We start from the raw sequence: 20,039 nt of genomic DNA, 5'->3' as shown, positions 1-20,039 counted from the left end.
CTATCCGTTTGGTTTAAATACTGATTGTTCAGTCGTTCTCATTCACTGGTACAGTAAATGCGAACAATTTTTGAGTGGACAATTTAGAAAGCCTGAAAATGAAAGCAGTTGTCATATAGGTTGATAGGAACGCCTTTAGTTCTCTGCACTTTATACATGACGTTCATCATATACTGTGACTGTACACTACAGAATGTGTCCTCCTAGCACTCTCGCAGTCCAATATTCCCTTGGCCTTACACACAATGGATTTATTTAAAAATACAATACAAAAAGGAATAAACATTCAGAACAGTTTATTTCTGTATTAACATTAACAGAACAAAGAATGATATTTTCTATCAATATGCTCATGGTATATACAAATTAAGGGAAATGAAACAAGAGGGCACATATCATTGCAGTTGTATTTAAAATCTGTAAACGTTTTTAGGCGTTTCTTTTTTAGGTTATGCTTATGGTTATGCAGGGATTAATGTGGACATATTATAAAATTGACATACAGATCAGAAACACAAACAACTGGATTATATCACTGGTAGAGCATACTAGCCTGTAACAACCATATTAGACATTGCTTGTATCTTTATTTTGATTGGAAAACTGTAAAAAGTTGGTTAATGTGTATTACACGCGACCATGTTACTGTTGCTGATGGTACTTATATTAGCAGAAGATACATAAAACTGCACTAGGGACATATTACAAATTGAAAATAAAGAACACATCTACAGGTTACAAACACCCTAATGTCACAAACACCACTATGCAGTTACTGCTGGGTTTCATTGACCTTCGAAAGTGAAAAACTGTCACTGCCAATAATAGGATGCTGAGGCATCTGTTAAGGATATATTCATAATTCTTATGGGGAAATCTTCAAGATCACATACCCATATCCTTATTACCATTTCATCTACAACTCTTCACCAGATTTATGATGCCATAAATGGAACTTTCTGTAGGTACATTTTCTGGTTTGATCTCGATGTACATTCATTGGGACATAAATCACACAGAATGTTGTACTGTATTTGATGTGACAGATGCCAGCAAGTCATGTTTAAGGAGAGTACATAGAGGACAAAAACATGATAATTTAATTTTTATAAAATATGATACATAGATGAAATACAGTGCACTTAATATCCAAGTGTCAACATTTTGTTAAATACTGTAAATAATGAGCTTTTTCATATGTCCCAACAAGTCCTTTTGCTTAATGAAGATTCCATGTTAAACAGATTATATTGTTTAACTGAAATAATGCCAATAAAACTGGTACAAAGATCACATACTTTCACAGACACATCAACATTATAACATTTACTGATGAGAAAATAAGTTACTTCTCATTAGTTCACAGTGCGAAAAGTGGAGTATGGTCAGTCTTAAGGAGGTCCTTAGTTATTTAAGCCAACTGCAGGAATGTTTGGAATCTTGACGTAGTGTTGTGATTGGACACAATGAAAAGCAAACACTTCACATGATGGCAGGAATTTAATAGATTTCACTTCTTCATGGGTAGCGTCTCAGAGCCCTCCTTCGTCTGTTGTAGAAATGCCTGAGCCCATGTTGCCGTGAAAAATTCATCATGTAATTTTGTTTGCGAGTGCTGCAAAAAGAATCCATAAAATAATAAAATGAAATCGTGAGAGATAGAGTGACTGAGCACTGTACAAACTGACTACTGCAAAAAAAGTAATGTTTGCATACAAAATTGGTATTTTTAGCTTCAAAGGGATTTTATTAATGATTTTGCAAATGTATTTTTATATCAAACTGTTGTGCTACATATTACCCCTGGCAGGGGGATCTATATTTTCAATCGCATAAACATTATAACAAACAAACAGACCTACAAATAAACACTGCCTTAAAGGGGTTGTCCCGCGCCGAAACGTTTTGTTTTTTTTTTTCAACAGCCCCCCCCCCCCCCCCCGTTTGGCGCGAGACAAACCTGATGCAGGGACCTAAAAAAAAAATCCACACAGCGCTTACCTGAATCCCCGCGCTCCGGTGACTTCTTACTTACCGGTTGAAGATGGCCGCCGGGATCTTCTCCCTCGGTGGACCGCAGCTCCCTCAGTGGACCGCAGCTCTTCTGTGCGGTCCATTGCCGATTCCAGCCTCCTGATTGGCTGGAATCGGCACGTGACGGGGCGGAGCTACACGGAGCCGCTCTCTGGCACGAGCGGCCCCATTGAGAAAAGGAGAAGACCGGACTGCGCAAGCGCGTCTAATCCGGCGATTAGACGCTGAAAATTAGACGGCACCATGGAGACGAGGACGCTAGCAATGGAGCAGGTAAGTGAATAACTTCTGATAACTTCTGTATGGCTCATAATTAATGCACAATGTACATTACAAAGTGCATTAATATGGCCATACAGAAGTGTATAGACCCACTTGCTTTCGCGGGACAACCCCTTTAATGACTTGTTAAAGTTGGTGTTCTGGTATAAACAAGATTAGCTTTATAGTACTATGTGTTTTACTTTCTGTCCGCCCTACTTCTTCCCCGGGTCATATTCCCTCCCTTTTTCTCTCCTTTTCCAAGGTCCAAAGTCATCCCCTCACAACGCTACTACCCGGGGCAGGCCCAGGATATTTAGGTACTCAGACCATGGCTGCCAAGTCTTACGTACGATCTTCCCTCATGGTGGACAACTTTTCATATAGCACCATTCTATATATTCTCGTTAAAATTGGTTCCAGGTGTGAAGCGAGAGCCATTGAGAGGCAATATAAATTCTAGCCGCCATGCAGATGTATTGGGAAAGCTTGTGCTGTTAATTTGTAAATCCCTCAGGTTTGTCCGCCAGGAGGCAAGCGACAGAAGCTTCGGGAAAGTTCTACCCATGACTTTTGTTATTAAATTGGTTACTTGATCCCACAGAGATCTCGCTTGCGGACACGTCTACCATATATGTGGTATGGTCCACAGAGCTCCACACCCCCTGAACAAATAGTGGGAGGAAGTTGGGGAGAACTTGTTAATGGTCGTGGGAACATAATACACTCTATGAAGTATCCTATATGAGGATTCCATTAAGGTTACTTGGTGACTTCCCTTGGAAATAATGTTAAAGCAGTGACGCCACCTTTCTAGTGATAGTGATAAATTCAGGTCTGTTTCCCAATGTTTCATGAAAGGGAGTTCATGGCCGAGTAAAGGAATGAAATCATCCCTGGTTGCATAGATGACCTCAAAACAGAACTTCTCAAAGGAGGTTGGATTTACCGAGATAAGAGATCAGGATAGTCTAGAGTGTATAAAACTGAATATCTCATTTATTTCTATCCATAGATGTATAGGAACCATGTATTTCTCAGAGACTTGGTGTGGGGAAAGGGGCCAGTTAATGGAATAGAATCAAATGGAAAGCTTTCCATTTGATTTCTGTTTAAAAAAAACATTGAAATCAGTGTTGGCAAAAAACAGATCTGTCTAAGGCCGCTTACAGACGTCCGGGACCCGACCCAAGCCCCTGCAGGGACCAGTGCGGCGCTCACCTCTGCTGTGGGTCCGGCTCTGTGATGTTCCGGTTGACAGCCAGCCAGCGCATGCGCACAGTGGAGCCGGCGGCCCAGGAGTGACATTTTTGTGCGGGCCTCTGCGAGACCCGCACAGAAATAATGCACACAGAAAACAAGTTGCGGCATGCTCTTTCACGTGGACAAATCGCAGCCGTTTGCATAGGATTGCGTATTGTAATGCAGTCATATGCAGGCGGGCAGGGGCGGAAATTCTGCGGAAAATCCCGCTGCAGAATTTCCGTCCCTATGCAGGGGGCCTAATTCTGTTTTATTTCCATCTCTCTGCACTAAAAAGCAGCACAGAAATGGAAAGCCATGACAGAGATTAAACACTAGTGTGAATGAGCCCTTATCTTGCTGTTCATTGCCTCCTCTTAGCTGACTGACAGGAGACATTGAAACAAAAGTGGAGGAGGGGAATGACTCTGTGCTCATATGTTTAGAAAGCAGAAAAGGAGAAGGAAAGGTGAGACTCACACACACACACACATCCCATAGCCAATTGTGACTTTTTATTGTGCTTTAGCTACAGAAATTACATCTCCACTGTTCATTCTTGATGTACACTGTACTACAACATTATTTTAGGTTTGTGTGTGTTAGTGACATTTAGAGAGCAGGTAGTTCACTCTGCACAGTCTATAGAACACAGACACAGAAGACAGACTCCTCCCACCAGTCCTGGGAGGGCTGAGAATCAAATGCAGAGGAGGGAAATATGCAGGATAAAAGTAAGATAATGGCCAGATAAGAGTGTTATTCCTCATGTATGCACATGGCAACCTATTCTGAAAACTCATCAGAAATGTTAGGTACCTATTCAGTATTATACAAGTAATCAGCAGATCACATTGTGAATCCTCTAGTGGGACTAAAAAAACAAGTTTATTAAAATAAAATAAATAAATAAAAGCAGAGAATCTTCCACTACAGATTCAGGATAATAAAGGCCATGAAAAGTCAACTTCTTTACATTACTTCGATAATCTATAGTGTATGCATTTATAAAAATATATATACACACACCGACACAAATAAATTAAAATATGTATCTGTATAGATAGATGGGATAGAAAAAGCAAGTGATATACACCTAATTAAATAGAAAGAGAGAGAGAGACAGATATTTATATATTTTTTTTCTCTAAATTTTTAAATACCATATATACATTCTGGGGATTCTCCCAGTGGCCCTGAGCCTGCGTGGGCCCCCAACCCCCTACAGGATCTGCACATATTGGGTAAATGGGAGTCAGTCTACTAGTTCCTGCCAGCTGCAGTCTCCATATACTTCAGTAAAAAAAATAAAAAAAATTAGGCCATACACAAGCACAGCCAACTTTTTTTTGAAGTATAGAGATGGAGAATGCAGTGGTGAGAAATTTCTGAACAGGGATCTGGCAATATTTGAATATAACTGTAGAGTGAATTAATATTACTGGTGGGCCCCAGACACCAGTATATACACTATCCTACCAAAAGTAGTTGGACACTTGAGTAAGAGCCCTTTTACATTTGCCGATAAATCGTTCAGATTACCAATTGTCCTTCAGTCTAAATGCATGCACTGACTGAGCGATGAACAGGAATTCATTCGCTTCTCATTTGTCATTTTGTTTATGCATGCATGAAACTGAATGACGGATTGATCCATGTAGACAGACGATCTGTCATGCCTCTGCACCAGACAGGTTGCCCTGCATAAAAGGACCCCAAGAATCAAAAGTAGTATTTATTTAAATATGTTACTACTTATTTTGGTCTTCTTTGGTGCTAATGACATCAGATACTCTGTAGGGCATACTCTGTACTAAGGTTAATAAATTTAAGCTGGTATTACCCTCCATTAATTCTGCAAAACATCTGGTGAGTTCTCTCAAAGAAGATGGATACTGTTTATATTTCTTGATTTGATGTTCCAGTGTGTCCCAAAGATATTCAATAGGGTTCAGAATTCTCTGCAGGCCAGTCCAATTCCGAAACATCAATATCCTTAAAACAGCGTTGGATTTATGACAAGGCGCGTTTTTCTTTTGGAAGTATTGCTGACCATTTCCAGAGTATTGCCACATTGTCAGCAGCACATTGCCTAAAATGTCAAGGTACACCTCTGTCTTCATGGTTCTTGCCACTACAACCAACGAACCAAGACCATATCATAATGGAACTTCCGATGTACTAAACTGTTGGCATAACACACTCAGACAAAAGACATTCCCCAGGTATCTTCCACACCCAGGTACATCTGTTTTGAAGATAGAGTAATGTGGTTTGTCAGTCCATGGAACGTTTTTTCCATTGTTCAAAGGTCCAATTACGAAGACGTTTGCAGCATATATGGAGGGAAACATCAGCTTAGAAGTATCAGAGGTTTGTAGAAAATATGCAAACGTGATGGAAAGTATCCAATGTCATCAGGGCCAGAGGCGGCCCAAATAAGAATGTGTTTCCCCAATAATAAGCCCTACTCTGATGATAAGACCCACCCAGATTTTCGTTGGGTGGGGGTAGAGGGAGCGCTTAAAATATAAGCCCTTCCCCCAAAATAAGCCCTATCTAGGCTACATGTAAAAAAAAACAATACTCACCTAGCCATCAGCGTACGGGTACTTCGCGCTGGACTGCAGCGCTGCTGAAGGCTTCCGTCTACTCCAGGCACGCCGACAGAGCAGTTCTTGCTGGTAGTGGGTCTTGAATAACCCGCTTCCATCAAGCTAATGCTTAGATCGGTTAATCGAGCGCCGCGTCAGCCAATGAAAGCAGGCGCTGGATTAACCAAAAACAGACATTCAATGATGTAATTCAATGAATGGCTGTGATTGGCTAATCGAGCACCGGCTCTCATTGGCTGACGCGGTGCTCGATTAACCCCTTAACGACCAGCCCATAGTGTTTTTACGTCCTCCCGAAGTGGGCTCTATTCTCTGAGGACGTAAAAACATGCTTCCTGCAGAGAATAGTGCCCCTCGGGCTGTGGACGTGACAGCTCCATGCTGTCGGTGTCCGCAGGTAGCTGACAGCATGGAGCTGTCATCCCGGGCTGTTCGGAGCCCCCCCCGGCATTGCGATCGGCGCTATGCAATGGATAGCGCCGATCGCAAAAAAAGTAAATAAAAGTACATAAAAGTTAAAGATTCAGCTGCTCTGATGGATCGGATCCATCGGAGCAGCTGAAATTACTCACCGAGGTCTGGCACGCTGCTCCCCGCTCTCCTGCCGCTCCGGGGCCCGAAGCCGGTCTTCTGCGCATGCGCGCCAGGCGGCATTACGTCAGCCGCATGCGCAGAAGGCCCTGCGGCGCGGGAGATTTAAAATCTCCTGGCTCCCGGCTCCTGTAGGTAGCCGGGAGGCAGGAGATGTCAGCGGGGACTGCGGTGAGCGGTCCCCGGTACCGCGATCGCCGTTATCCAATGGTTAGCGGCGATCGCGAAAAAGTTAAAAAAAAGTTTTAAAAAAGTCAGTTTCACCTCCCCTCATGGATCGGATCCATGAGGGGAGGTGAAAATACTCACCCCCAGTCCTCAGCGGTGTCCCGATGTCCCGGGACCCGAATCCCCGTCTGCGCATGCGCGCCCGATGATTGACATCGGGCGCGTGAACAGACGGGCTCGAGCCCCGGGAAATTTAAAATCCCTCTGCTTCTGGCTGCCATGTGTAGCTAGGAGCAGAGAGATTATACCGGGGACATGATCACTGTCATCCAATGGATGACAGTGATCATGTAAAGTGAGAAAAAAGTGTAAAAAAGTAAAAAAAAAAAAAGTTAAAAAAAGTTTTTAAAAGTTTAAAAAGCGTACGTTTCATCTCCCCTCATGGATCATATCCGTGAGGGAGGATGAAAGTACGTACCTAAGGCCCCCAGATTTATCCGCGGACCTTACCACAGCTTCTGCACACGCGCCCGTCGCCAAAATGGCGGGCGCATGCGCAAAAGCTGTGGATTGCCAGGATAATTTAAATTCTCCCTGCTCCTGGCTACAAAACGTAGCCAAGAGCATGGAGATTTAATGGGGGTCCGCGGTGAGCGGTTCCTGGTCACGTGTTCGCCATTATCCAATAATGGCGATCACGTAAAAGTAAAAAAAAAAATTTGAAGTTTCATCTCCCCTCACTGATGCGATCGGTGAGAGGAGATGAATCTTTTTACCGGAGGCCTCCGTATTTGAATCCCGACGCGATCTTCCTCCGTGGACCTTCCAGGATTCTGCACATGCGATTGCCGGCAAAAAGCTGGACACATGCGCAGGAGTCGGGGAGCCCAGGAAACTTAAAATCTGCTTGCTCCCAGCGACCAACGGTCACAGAGAGCCTGGAGCAGTGACGGGTGGCCTCGTTGAGCGGTGTCAGGTCACTTGATAAAAAGGTAGCGATCTACCTTAGGCCGGTCTCACATGACCGGATAGGAATTACGGATTCTGCATGCGTCTGATCCGTGGTAATACGCAGATCAATCGCATTGGATTACACAATTCCGCTCACATTAGCGGGTCAGAATTGCGTAATCCACTCGCAGAAAAGAGAACGCAGCAGGTTCTATTTTACTGCGGATATCGGCAACATAGAGCCCATTGTGCTCCATGGTCGCGGATATACCCACAGTCCATACGCAACTACATTGTGTACGGGCTGCGGGTACCCGCGTCATCGCTAAGCGATCGTGCGGGAAATACAAACAAAGGTGTACTGTGCATGACCGCCTGTGTGAGTACGCAGTTATGCGCAGTACATTACGCAGCCGTACGCAGGGTCACAGCCGGGCTCACAGATGGGATCCGCTGTGGGCCTCCGCAAGCGGATTCCGCCTGCACCCGCGTGAGCCCGGCGTTATTCAGACCGCTACCTGTGATACGTATTTTACAAGAAGCCCCGGGAACGCTCGCTTTCCTGCAGTTCCAGGAGCACCTTGTTGAGCGCCTTCTGTGTGAGACTGCCGCACCTCATCAAGCTTACGGAGACTCACGGAACGCCACTTTTTACACCCCATACCCGCCACTGAGGTCATGAAATACCCCCAAAAAGCATGAGAGGAGGGGGGGGGGATACCCGGTTTTATTGCCCCATGGGCCCATTCCAACCAGCCTCCGTAATTACCCCTGTCTTCGGAAATACTACACAGTTCACATTTTTACTTTTATCTAAGATTTGCGAACGCCAAAAAGAGCGCGGAGGGGGAGGGGGGGAATTTTTAGGGAGTCAATCTTTATTCTGTACAAATAAGCAATGGGGCCTGGAATTTATTCAGTTGTGCCCTAAAATCCAACAGGTGTTCCGTCCTTTATAGGCCTTGCCATGCGTCCTGTAAGTAGATTAGGGCCACAATGGGTATGTTTCTGAACTCGGGACAAACGGGGGTATCCATTTTGGGGTGAACGTCTTCATTCCTATGTGCACTGTACAAAAAAACTGTTTTTAAATTGAAAAAATTGCCAAAAAAATTGAAAATCGTAACTTTTTCCTTCTGCTTTGCTTAGATTCATTCAAATACTGTGGGGTCAAAATACGCAGTACACCCCTAGATGAATTCGTTAAGGGGTCTAGTTTTCAAAATGGGGTCATTTGAAGGGGTTCTTTATAGTTTTGGCCGCTCAATGGCTCTATAAGTGGGCAATGGGGCCTGAAATTTATTCAGTGGTACCCTGAAATCCAACGGGTATTCCTTTCATTGTAGGCCTAGCCATGGGTCCTGTAAGTCTATTAGGGCCACAATGGGTATGTTTCTGAACACGGGACAAACAGGGGTATCCATTTTGGGGTGAAAGCCTTCATTTATATGTGTGCTGTACAAAAAAAACTGTTTTTAAATTGACACAATAGCCCAAAAAATGAAAATCCTATTTTTTTCCTTTTGCTTTGCTTAAATTTATTCAAAAACTGTGGGGTCAAAATATGCAGTACATCCCTAGATAAATTCGTTAAGGGGTCTAGTTTTCAAAATGGGGTCATTTGTGGGGGTTCTATATGGTTTTGGGCGCTCAAGAACTCTACAAATGGGCAATGGGGCCTAAAAGGACTTCAAGCAAAATCTATGTTCTGAAAGCCACCGATTACTCCTTTTATTTTGGGCCCCGTTGTGCATGCGGACATAAGATTAGGGCCACAATGGGTATATTTCTGAAAACAGCACAAACAGGGGTATCCATTTTGGGGTGTAAGTCTTCCTTCATATGTGTGCTGTACAAAAAAAGCTGTTTTTAAAATGACAGAATTGCCAAAAAAACAAAAATCCAAATTTTTTCCTTTTGCTTTGCTTGAATTTATTCAAAAACTGTGGGGTCAAAATGCGCAGTACACCCCTAGATAAATTAGTTAAGGAGTCTAGTTTTCAAAATGGGGTCATTTGTGGGGGTTCTCTATGGTTTTGGGCACTCAAGAACTCTACAAGTGGGCAATGGGGCCTAAAAGGACTTCAAGCAAAATTTGTGTTCCGAAAGCCACCGGTCGCTCCTTTCATTTTGGGCTCCGTTGTGTATCCAGACATAAGATTAGGGCCACAATGGGTATGTCTCTGAACACGGGACAAACAGGGGTATCCATTTTTGGGTGCAAGTCTTCCTTCATATGTGTGCTGTACAAAAAAAAGCTGTTTTTAAAATGACAGAATTGCCGAAAAAACGAAAATCACAATTTTTTCCTTTTGCTTGGTTTGAATTCATTCAAAAACTGTGGGGTCAAAATATGCAGTACACCCCTAGATAAATTCCTTAAGGGGTCTAGTTTTCAAAATGGGGTCATTTGTGGGGGTTTTCAATGGTTTTGGGCGCTCAAGAACTCTACATGTGTGCTATGGGGCCTAAAAGGACTTCAAGCAAAATTTCTGTTTTGAAAGACACTGACTACTCCTTTCATTTTGGGCCCCGTTGTGGACTCAGATATAACAATAGGGCCACAATGGGTATATTTCTCAACACGGCAGAAATAGGGGTATCCATTTTGGGGTGTAAATCCTGATTTTCATGTAAACTATAGGAAAAAAATATGTCTATAAAATGACAGATTTGCAAAAATATGAAATTTTACTTTTTCTCCTCTAAATTGAATTAATTCCTGAAAAAAAACTGTGGGGTCAAAATACTCATGACACCCCTCAGTGAATACATTAAGGGGTGTAGTTTTTAAAATGAGGTCATTTGGGGGGGTATCTATTATTCTGACACTCATGAGCCTTTCCAATCTCGGCTTGGTATAGGAAAACAAAGTGTTCCTCAAAATGCTAAAAAGTAATGTTAAATTTGTACGTCTCCTAAATAGTTAAAAAAAAACGAAAGTTTTTCCAATGTGCGCCCAAAATAAAGTAAACGGGTGGAAATATAAATCTTAGCAAAAATTTCTATATTATGTTTGCACATATTTAAGATATTGCAGTTGGAAATGTGAAAAAATGACGATTTTTTCAAAATTTTCCCAATTTTGGCGCTTTTAATAAATAAACACAATTTCTATCGGTCTATTTTTTCCGCCTAAATGAAGCACAACATGTGGCGAAAAAACAATGTCAGAATCGCTTGGATATGCAAAACCTTTCTGGTGTTTTTCCATGTTAAAGTGACACATGTCAGATTTGCAAAATTTGGCCTGGTCATTAAGGCGCAAACAGGCTTGGTCACTAAGGGGTTAATCAATCAGAACATTAACTTGCTGGAGGTGGGCTATTCAAGCGCCACTTCCTGGAAGAACTGCTCTGTCGGCGTGAAGGAGGACACGACAGCCTGCAGCAGCGCTGCAGGCTATCGCAAGGGACTCAAACGTCGGCTGCTACTGTAGATAAGAATTACACACCCCTCGAAAGTAAGACACTACTTCTTTTTGAGGCAAAAATTAATAAGACAGTTTTTTATTCAAATTTAACCCCAGGCTGGAGGTTGCAGCCTTTGGGTGCGTTCACACGAGCGCATAAAAGGCGCGTTTTTGCGCCCAATCGTATATACGTGACCATCTGAGGCATTGGTTTTGAATGTATTCGTTCGCACGGGCGATTTTACGGCACGTAAAAACGGCGACCCGAAAAAAAACGGAACATACGCGACCGAAATACGCGCCAACGCATATTCGATGGCCGAAAAGATAGTTTGCAAAGTAGGAACAAACGATAATACGCTTTCTAGCTCTGGTCATGAACGCCGAAAAACGTTCTTTCCGGCGATTATACGCTGCGCACGTGCGAACGTAAATACGCCTACGCTCGTGTGAACGCACCCTTAAAGGCATCCCTGCAGTCCATGCCTGCTTCCTTATGTACTTTATAACCTTTCTGTATATGCACACAGAGGTCAGTTAGATTGTTCTCAGTATATGCACATAGAGGTGATATAGACTCTCCTCAGTATATGCACACAGAGGTCAGTTAGATTGTTGTGCCAAACTTCACGCTTGTACAACACCGGAAAGTTACATTACATAGGGGTGCACTTTAATGTGCACCTCTATGTAATTTAGTAATGACCCCTATTTAGGACCTAAGGAGTGCACTTACTTTTGCAATTAGCATTGAATAATCGAGTTGTAGGCCCCTTAGTTTTCCTATTGAGGACATAAAAAATGCTCGTGCCAAATTTCGCGCTTGTACAACACCGGGAAGTTACATTACATAGGGATGCACTTACTTTTGTAATTAGCATTGAATAATCAAGTTCTGACCCCTTTACTTTTCCTATTTAGGACCTAAAGAATGTTCATGCCAAATTTCATGTTTGTACAAAACCAGGAAGTTAAGATAGAATTAGATTAGATTCATTTAATTTGCATTGATTGCATTAATCAAATTGTGGCCTCTTTAGTTTTCCTATTTAGGACCCAAATTTCATGTTTGTACGACATTGGGATGTTAGAGAATTAGCGGCGAATCAGTGGGTGAGTCAGTCAGTGAGAGCTTTCATATACAATCATTATGGAGCATATGCATATCTAAAATATAGATTTCTTAAAGCACAGTCGTTAGCAATCCCTAAAAGAAGGAAGAATGGGAAGCATTTAAAGAGACCAGGATGGATGAACACAGAACTTGCACACATGCTAAAAAGAAAGAAAAATGTTTATCAAATGGAAAGAGGGTGTCAGGACTTGAAACCCATAACCTCTTCTATGCTAGTCGAGAGCTCTCTCCCTTAGGGTATCAGGACTACCCTTGTTCTGTATTTCCCAGTTACCTAGTTCCTGCCTCGTGGTCCTGACCACTCCTTTATTCCTGATTGCACTTCCAATACAAGCCTAGCCCTGCCACTCCTTTAGTGCGTGATTATTGAGCTCCCAGCTTGTAAACAGCTCCACTGCTACCTCATCATCTGTACTGCAACTGAGAGCACCTGTTAACGACCCGGCTTCTACTTGACTACAATTCCTGCGTCATCCTCTGTACTGCAACTGAGACCATCTGCTAATGACCCAGCTTTCACTTGACTACTCTCCAGTCCGGCTTGGCTACTACACCTCGGCTCCAATCCAGTGTCAGTAAACTTTACAGGAGGAAAATATCTAAAGAATATAATGCGGTCTGCAGAAACTGTAGGGCAAGTGTCAGAAAACCTGAAGCTAATAATGAATTGAGGCTTGCAACAGAGGCCAAAAGCAATTAAAAAGGATTTTGGGGTATGTCAAAAGCAAAAGAAAAGTCAAAGATGCTATTGGATGCTTACAAGATAAAAATTGTGAGTTGGTTAAGAATAATATTGAGAAGGCCGAACTTTTAAATTCCCATTTTGTATCTGTTTTCTCTTAAAAAGTAGATGGAACATCAACTGATCTTCCCTGTGCTGGGGGAATAAAGTAAAGTAGGCTATCTATAAGCAGAAGGATGGTGGGGGAACACATAGCTAATGTAAATAAAGTCTCAAGGTCCAGATGAATTACATCCTAGGATACTAAAGGAAGCAGCAGAGGAAATAGCTGAACAACTCGCTATAAAATTAGAAAATTTCTTGAGAACAGGAGAAGTCCCAGAAGATTGGAAAAGGACAAATGTTGTCCCTATCTTCAAAAATGGGAAGAAGTTGGATCCAGGAAACTACAGGCTTGTGAGCCTGACTTCTATATCGGGAAAGATCTTTGAACAAAATACTGAACAGCATGTATGCAAGTACTTGGATAAAAATAGACTAATTAACCAGAGCCAGCATGGGTTAGTAACAACCAAGTCATGCCAGACTAATCTAATTTCCTTCTATGACAGAATCACCAACTGGGTTGATCAGAGAAATGCGGTGGATATAGTATATCTTGACTTTAGTAAAGCATTTGACAGAGTATCTTATACCATACTTATTTAAAAAAAATGACCAAATATGGGACTGACAAAGCAACTGTTAGGTGGATTCACAACTGACTGAGTGATCGTACTCAAAGAGTGGTCAGAAATCGCTGCACATCCAAGTGGAAGAATGTATCATGCATCCTAGGCCCAGTGCGTTCAACATTTTTATAAATGATCTGGAGGAGGGTATTGATGGGAAACTGATCAAATTTGCGGATGACACAAAACTAAGAGGGATAGCTAATACTAGGAAAGAGAGGGAGAGTATTCAAAAAAGATCTAGAAAAACTTTAACAGTGGGTGGCGACTAACAGAATGGCATTTAACAAGGAAAAATGCAAAGTCTTACCTCTAGGCAAGAAAAATAAAAAAAGCACATACAGAATGGGAGGAATTAGGCTAAGCAGCAGCACATCTGAAAAAGACTTGGGTATACTAATAGATCATAGACTGAACATGAGTGAACAATGTGATGCTGCAGCCAAAACGGCAAACACAATTCTGGGATGTATTAAGAGAAGCATAGAGTCTAGATCATGTCAAGTAATTATCCCACTCTACTCTTCCTTAGTCAGACCTCATCTGGAACACTGTGTCCAGTTCTGGGCACCCCACTTAAAAAAAAAAAAAGACTTAGACAAACTGGAGCAAGTTCAGAGAAGAGTTACGATGATGGTGAGCGGTCTGTAAATCATGTCCTATGATGAACGTTTAAAGGATCTGGGAAGGTTAAGCTTGCAAAAAAGAAGGCTGAGAGGAGACATAATAGCAGTCTACAAATATCTTATGGGCTGTCACAGTGCAGAGGGATCAGCCCTATTCTCATTTGCACAGGGAAACACTAGAAGCAGTGGGATGAAACTGAAAGGGAGGAGACAAATTAGATATTAGAAAAAAACTTTCTGACAGTGAGGATGATCAATAAGTGGAACAAGTTACCACGGGGGGTGGTGAGTTCTCCTTTAATGGAAGTGTTCAAACAAAGGCTGGACAAATATCTGTCTGGGATGATTTAGTGAATCCTGCACTGAGCAGGGGGTTGGACCCGATGACCCTGGAGGTTTCTTCCAACGCTATGATTTTACACATATACATACATATATATAATATATACACATAAATATATAATATATACATTAAAAAAAAATCAAGCCGCTAGAAAGAGTTGTCATTTTGCTGCAAAACTCAGCATGAAATTACAAGCACATCTCCCAATAATTTCAGTTTGAGTTGCGCATATTACGAGCACCGACCATTCCGAACCCGGTGTATCCCGGTGGGTGCTGCCTGGAAAACCCCTTAACGCCAGGTGAACATGGGGTGGATTTGTCACGGAGGGTTCGCATGGAAATTCTGTGGCATTTAGACTAGCAGCAAGGTGGATGAGATTTTGAAATGGCAGAAATTGCCATTGAAAAACTTAATATTGCAGCATGTCAATTTTCATTGTAATTTCCGCTGTGAAACTCACTTACTCTTAATTAGCGGGTAAATTCTGCACAAAAATATGTGATAAAACCTGGATCAAATGGTGTGGGGTTTGAGGCCAACTTTCCACTGTTAATCTGCTGCAGAATGTCCGCTGTGAGCATTCCGCAGCAAATCAGCCCTGTGTGGACCCAGCCTTAGGCTGGGTTCACACAGGGTGGATTTGCTGCGCGGCAAATCCGCCCGCGGCCGCTAATCTCGGGATTAGCCGCCGCAGCCGCGGTTTCAGAAGATGCAGCATGTCTATCTACTTTTACGTTTATTTTCATCGCGGTCATGCTCTCCTCTATGGGAGCGCCGGCCGCAATGGAAAAGCAAGCAGCCGGGCTGCTTCAAAGCCGCCGTGGCTTAAACCGCGGCGGTTCTCCTGGCGGAAATCCCACGGTTTTTGCTGCGGCCAAACCGTGAGATTTCTGACGGGAATGCACCCCGTGTGAACCCAGCCTTAGGGTATGTTTACATGTAGTAGAAATGCTGTGGATTTCTGCGGCAGAAAATTCCTCTGCAAAATCAGCAGCATTTCCACAAGAAGCACAGGATCTAAATGCACAACATCAGTGGGAATTTTGACTCAAAATCAGCTACGCTTCCGCAGCTGACTTCAGAAGATACCAAGCTCCCTCTCACCTCCAAAGTCTTTGTTTTCTCAGCGCCTCCTTCGCTGAGCATCTAGTGGCTCCTAGTGAGCGCAGCACCGATGGTCAGGTGATGTGGAAGTGGCAAGCAGCAATGCGCTCACTGGAGGCTTTCAGGTGTCCGTTATATCAGAAGTAAAATAATATGTTGCAATAAGCCACATCCCTACCACACACACCTTTTTGGTAGGGGTGCACCATGGTAAAAAAAAAAATTTCCAAGGGGTGCCCCAAAGCTGAAAAGTGTGTAAAACACTGGTATGTAGGGCCATTGCACACAACAGTTGGCCACCCCAGTAGTGGTACGAGGGACAATGAAAGCTCAGTGATACGTTCAGGGCATCCTGCAGCCACATGTGTTCCTCTCTAAGAGGCATTCTCCAGCAGGATAATCTTTGGCCGCACATGGCAACAGTGTCATAGGAATGCCTCCTCAATATTGCTACATTTCCATGGCCTGCCTGTTTGCCGGATTTATTGCCAATAGAACATGTATGGAACTATCTGGGACACCAACTTTGACAGCCTACAAGTTTGCACGATCTAGAGGCTCACTCACAGCAAATGTCGAGCGATTTGCTGCAGGATACGATATGGAACCTGTACATCTCCATGCCCGCCAGTATCACATCTTGTATGCAAGCCAGAGACGGTACAACAGGGTACTAGAGCCTCCATGCCCCTCATCACATCTTGCATCCGAGCTAGAGGCAGTACAACAGGGTACTAGAGCCTCCATGCCCCCCATCACATCTTGCATCCAAGCCAGAGGCAGTACAACAGGGTACTAGAGCCTCCATGCCCGCCCATATCACATCTTGTATCCAAGCTAGAGGTGGTACAACAGGGTACTAGAGCCTCCATGCCTGCCCATATCACATCTTGCATCCAAGCTACAGGTGGTACAACAGGGTACTAGAGCCTCCATGCCCCCCATCACATCTTGCATCCAAGCTGCAGGCGGTACAACAGGGTACTAGAGCCTCCATGTCCCCCATCACATCTTGCATCCAAGCTGCAGGCGGTACAACAGGGTACTAGAGCCTCCATGCCCCCCATCACATCTTGCATCCAAGCTGCAGGCGGTACAACAGGGTACTAGAGCCTCCTTTCGAGTTTTCAGTTTTCTGCAATAAATTATACTTTTGCTCTGATATTGTAATCACTTACTTATATCAACGTTACAATCACACATAAAACCTTTTTTATTAGATGCCGACAACTCCTTCTAGGTGCTTGATTTTTTTTTTTTACAATGAGTGTATGTACATATATACACACAAATTGCATGGAAACGACAGGATAAAATGGTAATCACAGGATGATTTCTAATAACTAGTTGTGCATAAACATGGTCTCAACCACTTTTACATGTGGAATATTTTAAAATTTGCATGGCAACCAGAATACCCCTTTAAGTGTTTCACTGTTGTCATAAACACACTTTTCTCCTTAGGGAGAGCAACTATATACTATAAACTAAGTGAGGAGACTCAAATGGCCACGCACGCTCCTGTTGTCATAGTTACATGTGCATAAGAGGAAAACAGAGCAAACACACTTACCTTACTCTAGTGTAGAACCAAGGAAAGCAAATAATGAAATATAACACAAGTTAGAAAATGCCTTTCTATGCATGCAGCACTGTGATTACTCATAAAAGACGGATGAGGATAAGAGGCAATAAACGATTTTTCATCTCTTATGAAAAGAGAAATTAGAAACATTATTATTGTGTTTGCATACATTCATAATACTTGCTACGTATGCCATGCATTATTTGCTCACAATACAGATATGTACTGAACATTCATGATGTAATGACTTATGCCTGGAGGTGACAGTGAGACTTTGTTTTACGTTTCTATTAATTCTGTGTACAATAGCATCTTACACAAATATACTTTAGCACAGATTATGCAATCAGCCATAAGTAAAACTCTCAAACAGCATTAAGCTGTAAATTATTAGAACTGTCTGGAATCTCAGCAGTATCATAGAATAGAAAAATGATTTTCTTCACCAGCTGAGAACAGGATCTACACACACATACTAAACATATGAGTGTGTACATTTTAGGGCAATAACTTTTTCTCTCAGTTATGGCTCTTCTACATTGCAATAACTCCAGATGCACATGCAAGCATTGTGTGACTTTTTCCTTTCGGTGCAGCAGACAAAAAAAGTGATTTTTAGGAGCAAGTAAAAAAAAAAAAGATGTGCAAAGAATATACACAGGCAGTTCCAGCAATTTACAAGTGCACATACAGTACAAAAACAGTGGTAGCATCTAAAAGACCTGCTTTGAATTTGACATCACGTCAGCCTTTTGCCCAGAATACTGTGTCACGACATATGAAAGGGAGGAACAAACTAGTGTTAACCGTTCAAGACAGCAATGCTTTCTAGATGAGAAAAATAGAGGAATCCATAGATTTGTCTATCCGAATTGCAAGGCATGAATTGAGTCAGATTTACTGACAATAAGCTAAACATGTTAAACCAGTCATTTAAATCCATGTATTTGCTACCAGTAAAAAAAATATATAAATAGACATGATTAAATAACGAATATGCTGAAAATAAAGAACAGTTGCACAGAGCAGTTTGACTAGAGCAGAGGCAGAACACGAGCTCTTTTCAGCCCTATAGGACTGCTGGAGGTAGTTGAACACTTGTACTTAGGTTTCCCTGGCAGTCCTATTGAAATGAATAGAGCAACAGTGTGTATCCTCTGCCATTCATGCTCTTCCTTGAGTGTAGTAAGAAGAGGGGGGCATGGGACACAGAACCAATGAAAATGTAAAAACAATTACCATAAACATATGTACCAATTCTGAGGAGTAAAAAAAAAAATGCTCTGGAGAGAAATAAGGCTCCGTCTCTGAGGTTGCCCCTGGGTTTTTAACTATTAACAATTTGGCTGGGTTCACACAGGGCAGATTTGCCGCGGAAATTCCACCCAGGATTTCGCCGCGGCAAATCCGCCTGTGGCCGCTAATTCTGGGGTTAGCCAGCCACGTGGTCGTGATTTCTCAGAAATCTCGTCCACAAGAGACGGCGAATCCATCGCGGCAAAGCCGGCAGAAGCCAGCGCTGCGGATTAGTCGGCCGCAGCATGTCCGTTCTTTTTTATTCCGCTGCGGCCTGGCTCTACTCTATGGGAGCGCCGGCCGGAGCAGAAGAGCAAGTGGCCAACCGCTTCAAAACCCGTGGTTAAGTGCCATAGGTTTTGAAGCAGCGCTTTTCCTGGCGGAAATCTCGGGGTTTTTCGCTGCGGCCAATCCGCGAGATTTCTGCCGGGAATCTGGCGTGTGAGAACCCAGCCTAAAATTGTGAACCAAGAGAGAAATAAGAAAAGATAAGAGAATATAGAAAAAAAAGCGAGAGAGAGAGAGAGAGAGAAGAAAAAAAAAAGGGGGGGGGTTGAATGTGGGAGGGATAATCCTATTAACCAGTTCAGGATGATTTAGGCCATGAGGATTATGTCAAATCCCAGAAAGAGCCTTATAGTCTGAAGAACGTTGAAATTCCAGCACAGGGGGACGCAAGCTTGGACAACTGAGACTAAATAACAGAGTAGGGACCGTTTGTAACGGGAGACAGGGAGCTCGCAGCGGTGGACAAAATCCATGGAAAGGCCAGTAACCATCTAAGTCACACTAATAATCTAATATCTTATCCCAGAAAGACAAAAGCACCCCGCAGAACCAGAATATATGAAGAAGAGTACCTTCTTCCTCACCACAACGCCAGCATGTAGGATCCTCTCCTGGCATGAAGGCATGCAGCTACGAGGAGACCCTGTACCACTGGGATAACAGCTTGTATCCTGACTACTGAATGTGCAAGCTGATCGAAGACCTATGTGTAAGAGTAATTACCTTTGTTCTCTGTTTGGGGCCTAGTGAAAGTCCCAGATATACCTCTCAATTTCAAATAAAGCTGGAAGGGAATTACTCTGGAGGGAATTGGACAAGGTGAAAGATAATGTTTGACATAAGGGACCAGTGCCATGTCAAAGCTATTCAGAAGACAAAGCCTGCAAAAAGGCAGAGCTAGGGGAAAAAGAAGATAGGATATGATGGAGTTGGAATATTCACCAATTACCTAAAGACACCACGTTGGGACAA

The 20,039-nt window shown here is 42.9% G+C and overlaps 1 protein-coding gene across 1 annotated transcript in view; it reads right to left on the bottom strand.

Annotated features, from left to right (window-relative positions):
* Positions 1–281: 281 nt before the first annotated feature.
* Positions 282–20,039, bottom strand: part of RELN (reelin) — a 655,909-nt gene continuing 636,151 nt past the window's right edge. The window contains exon 64 of the mRNA XM_066591974.1: positions 282–1,615. Within this exon, the coding sequence (XP_066448071.1) occupies positions 1,519–1,615 (97 nt within the window). The 3' untranslated portion in view covers positions 282–1,518. The remainder of the gene's footprint in view (positions 1,616–20,039) is intronic.

The sequence above is a fragment of the Eleutherodactylus coqui genome, chromosome 2 (assembly GCF_035609145.1).
Source record: "Eleutherodactylus coqui strain aEleCoq1 chromosome 2, aEleCoq1.hap1, whole genome shotgun sequence".
NCBI classification, from domain to species: domain Eukaryota; kingdom Metazoa; phylum Chordata; class Amphibia; order Anura; family Eleutherodactylidae; genus Eleutherodactylus; species Eleutherodactylus coqui.
The sequence above is the reverse complement of the archived record's forward strand: the minus strand, read 5'-3'. Positions and strand labels throughout refer to the sequence as shown.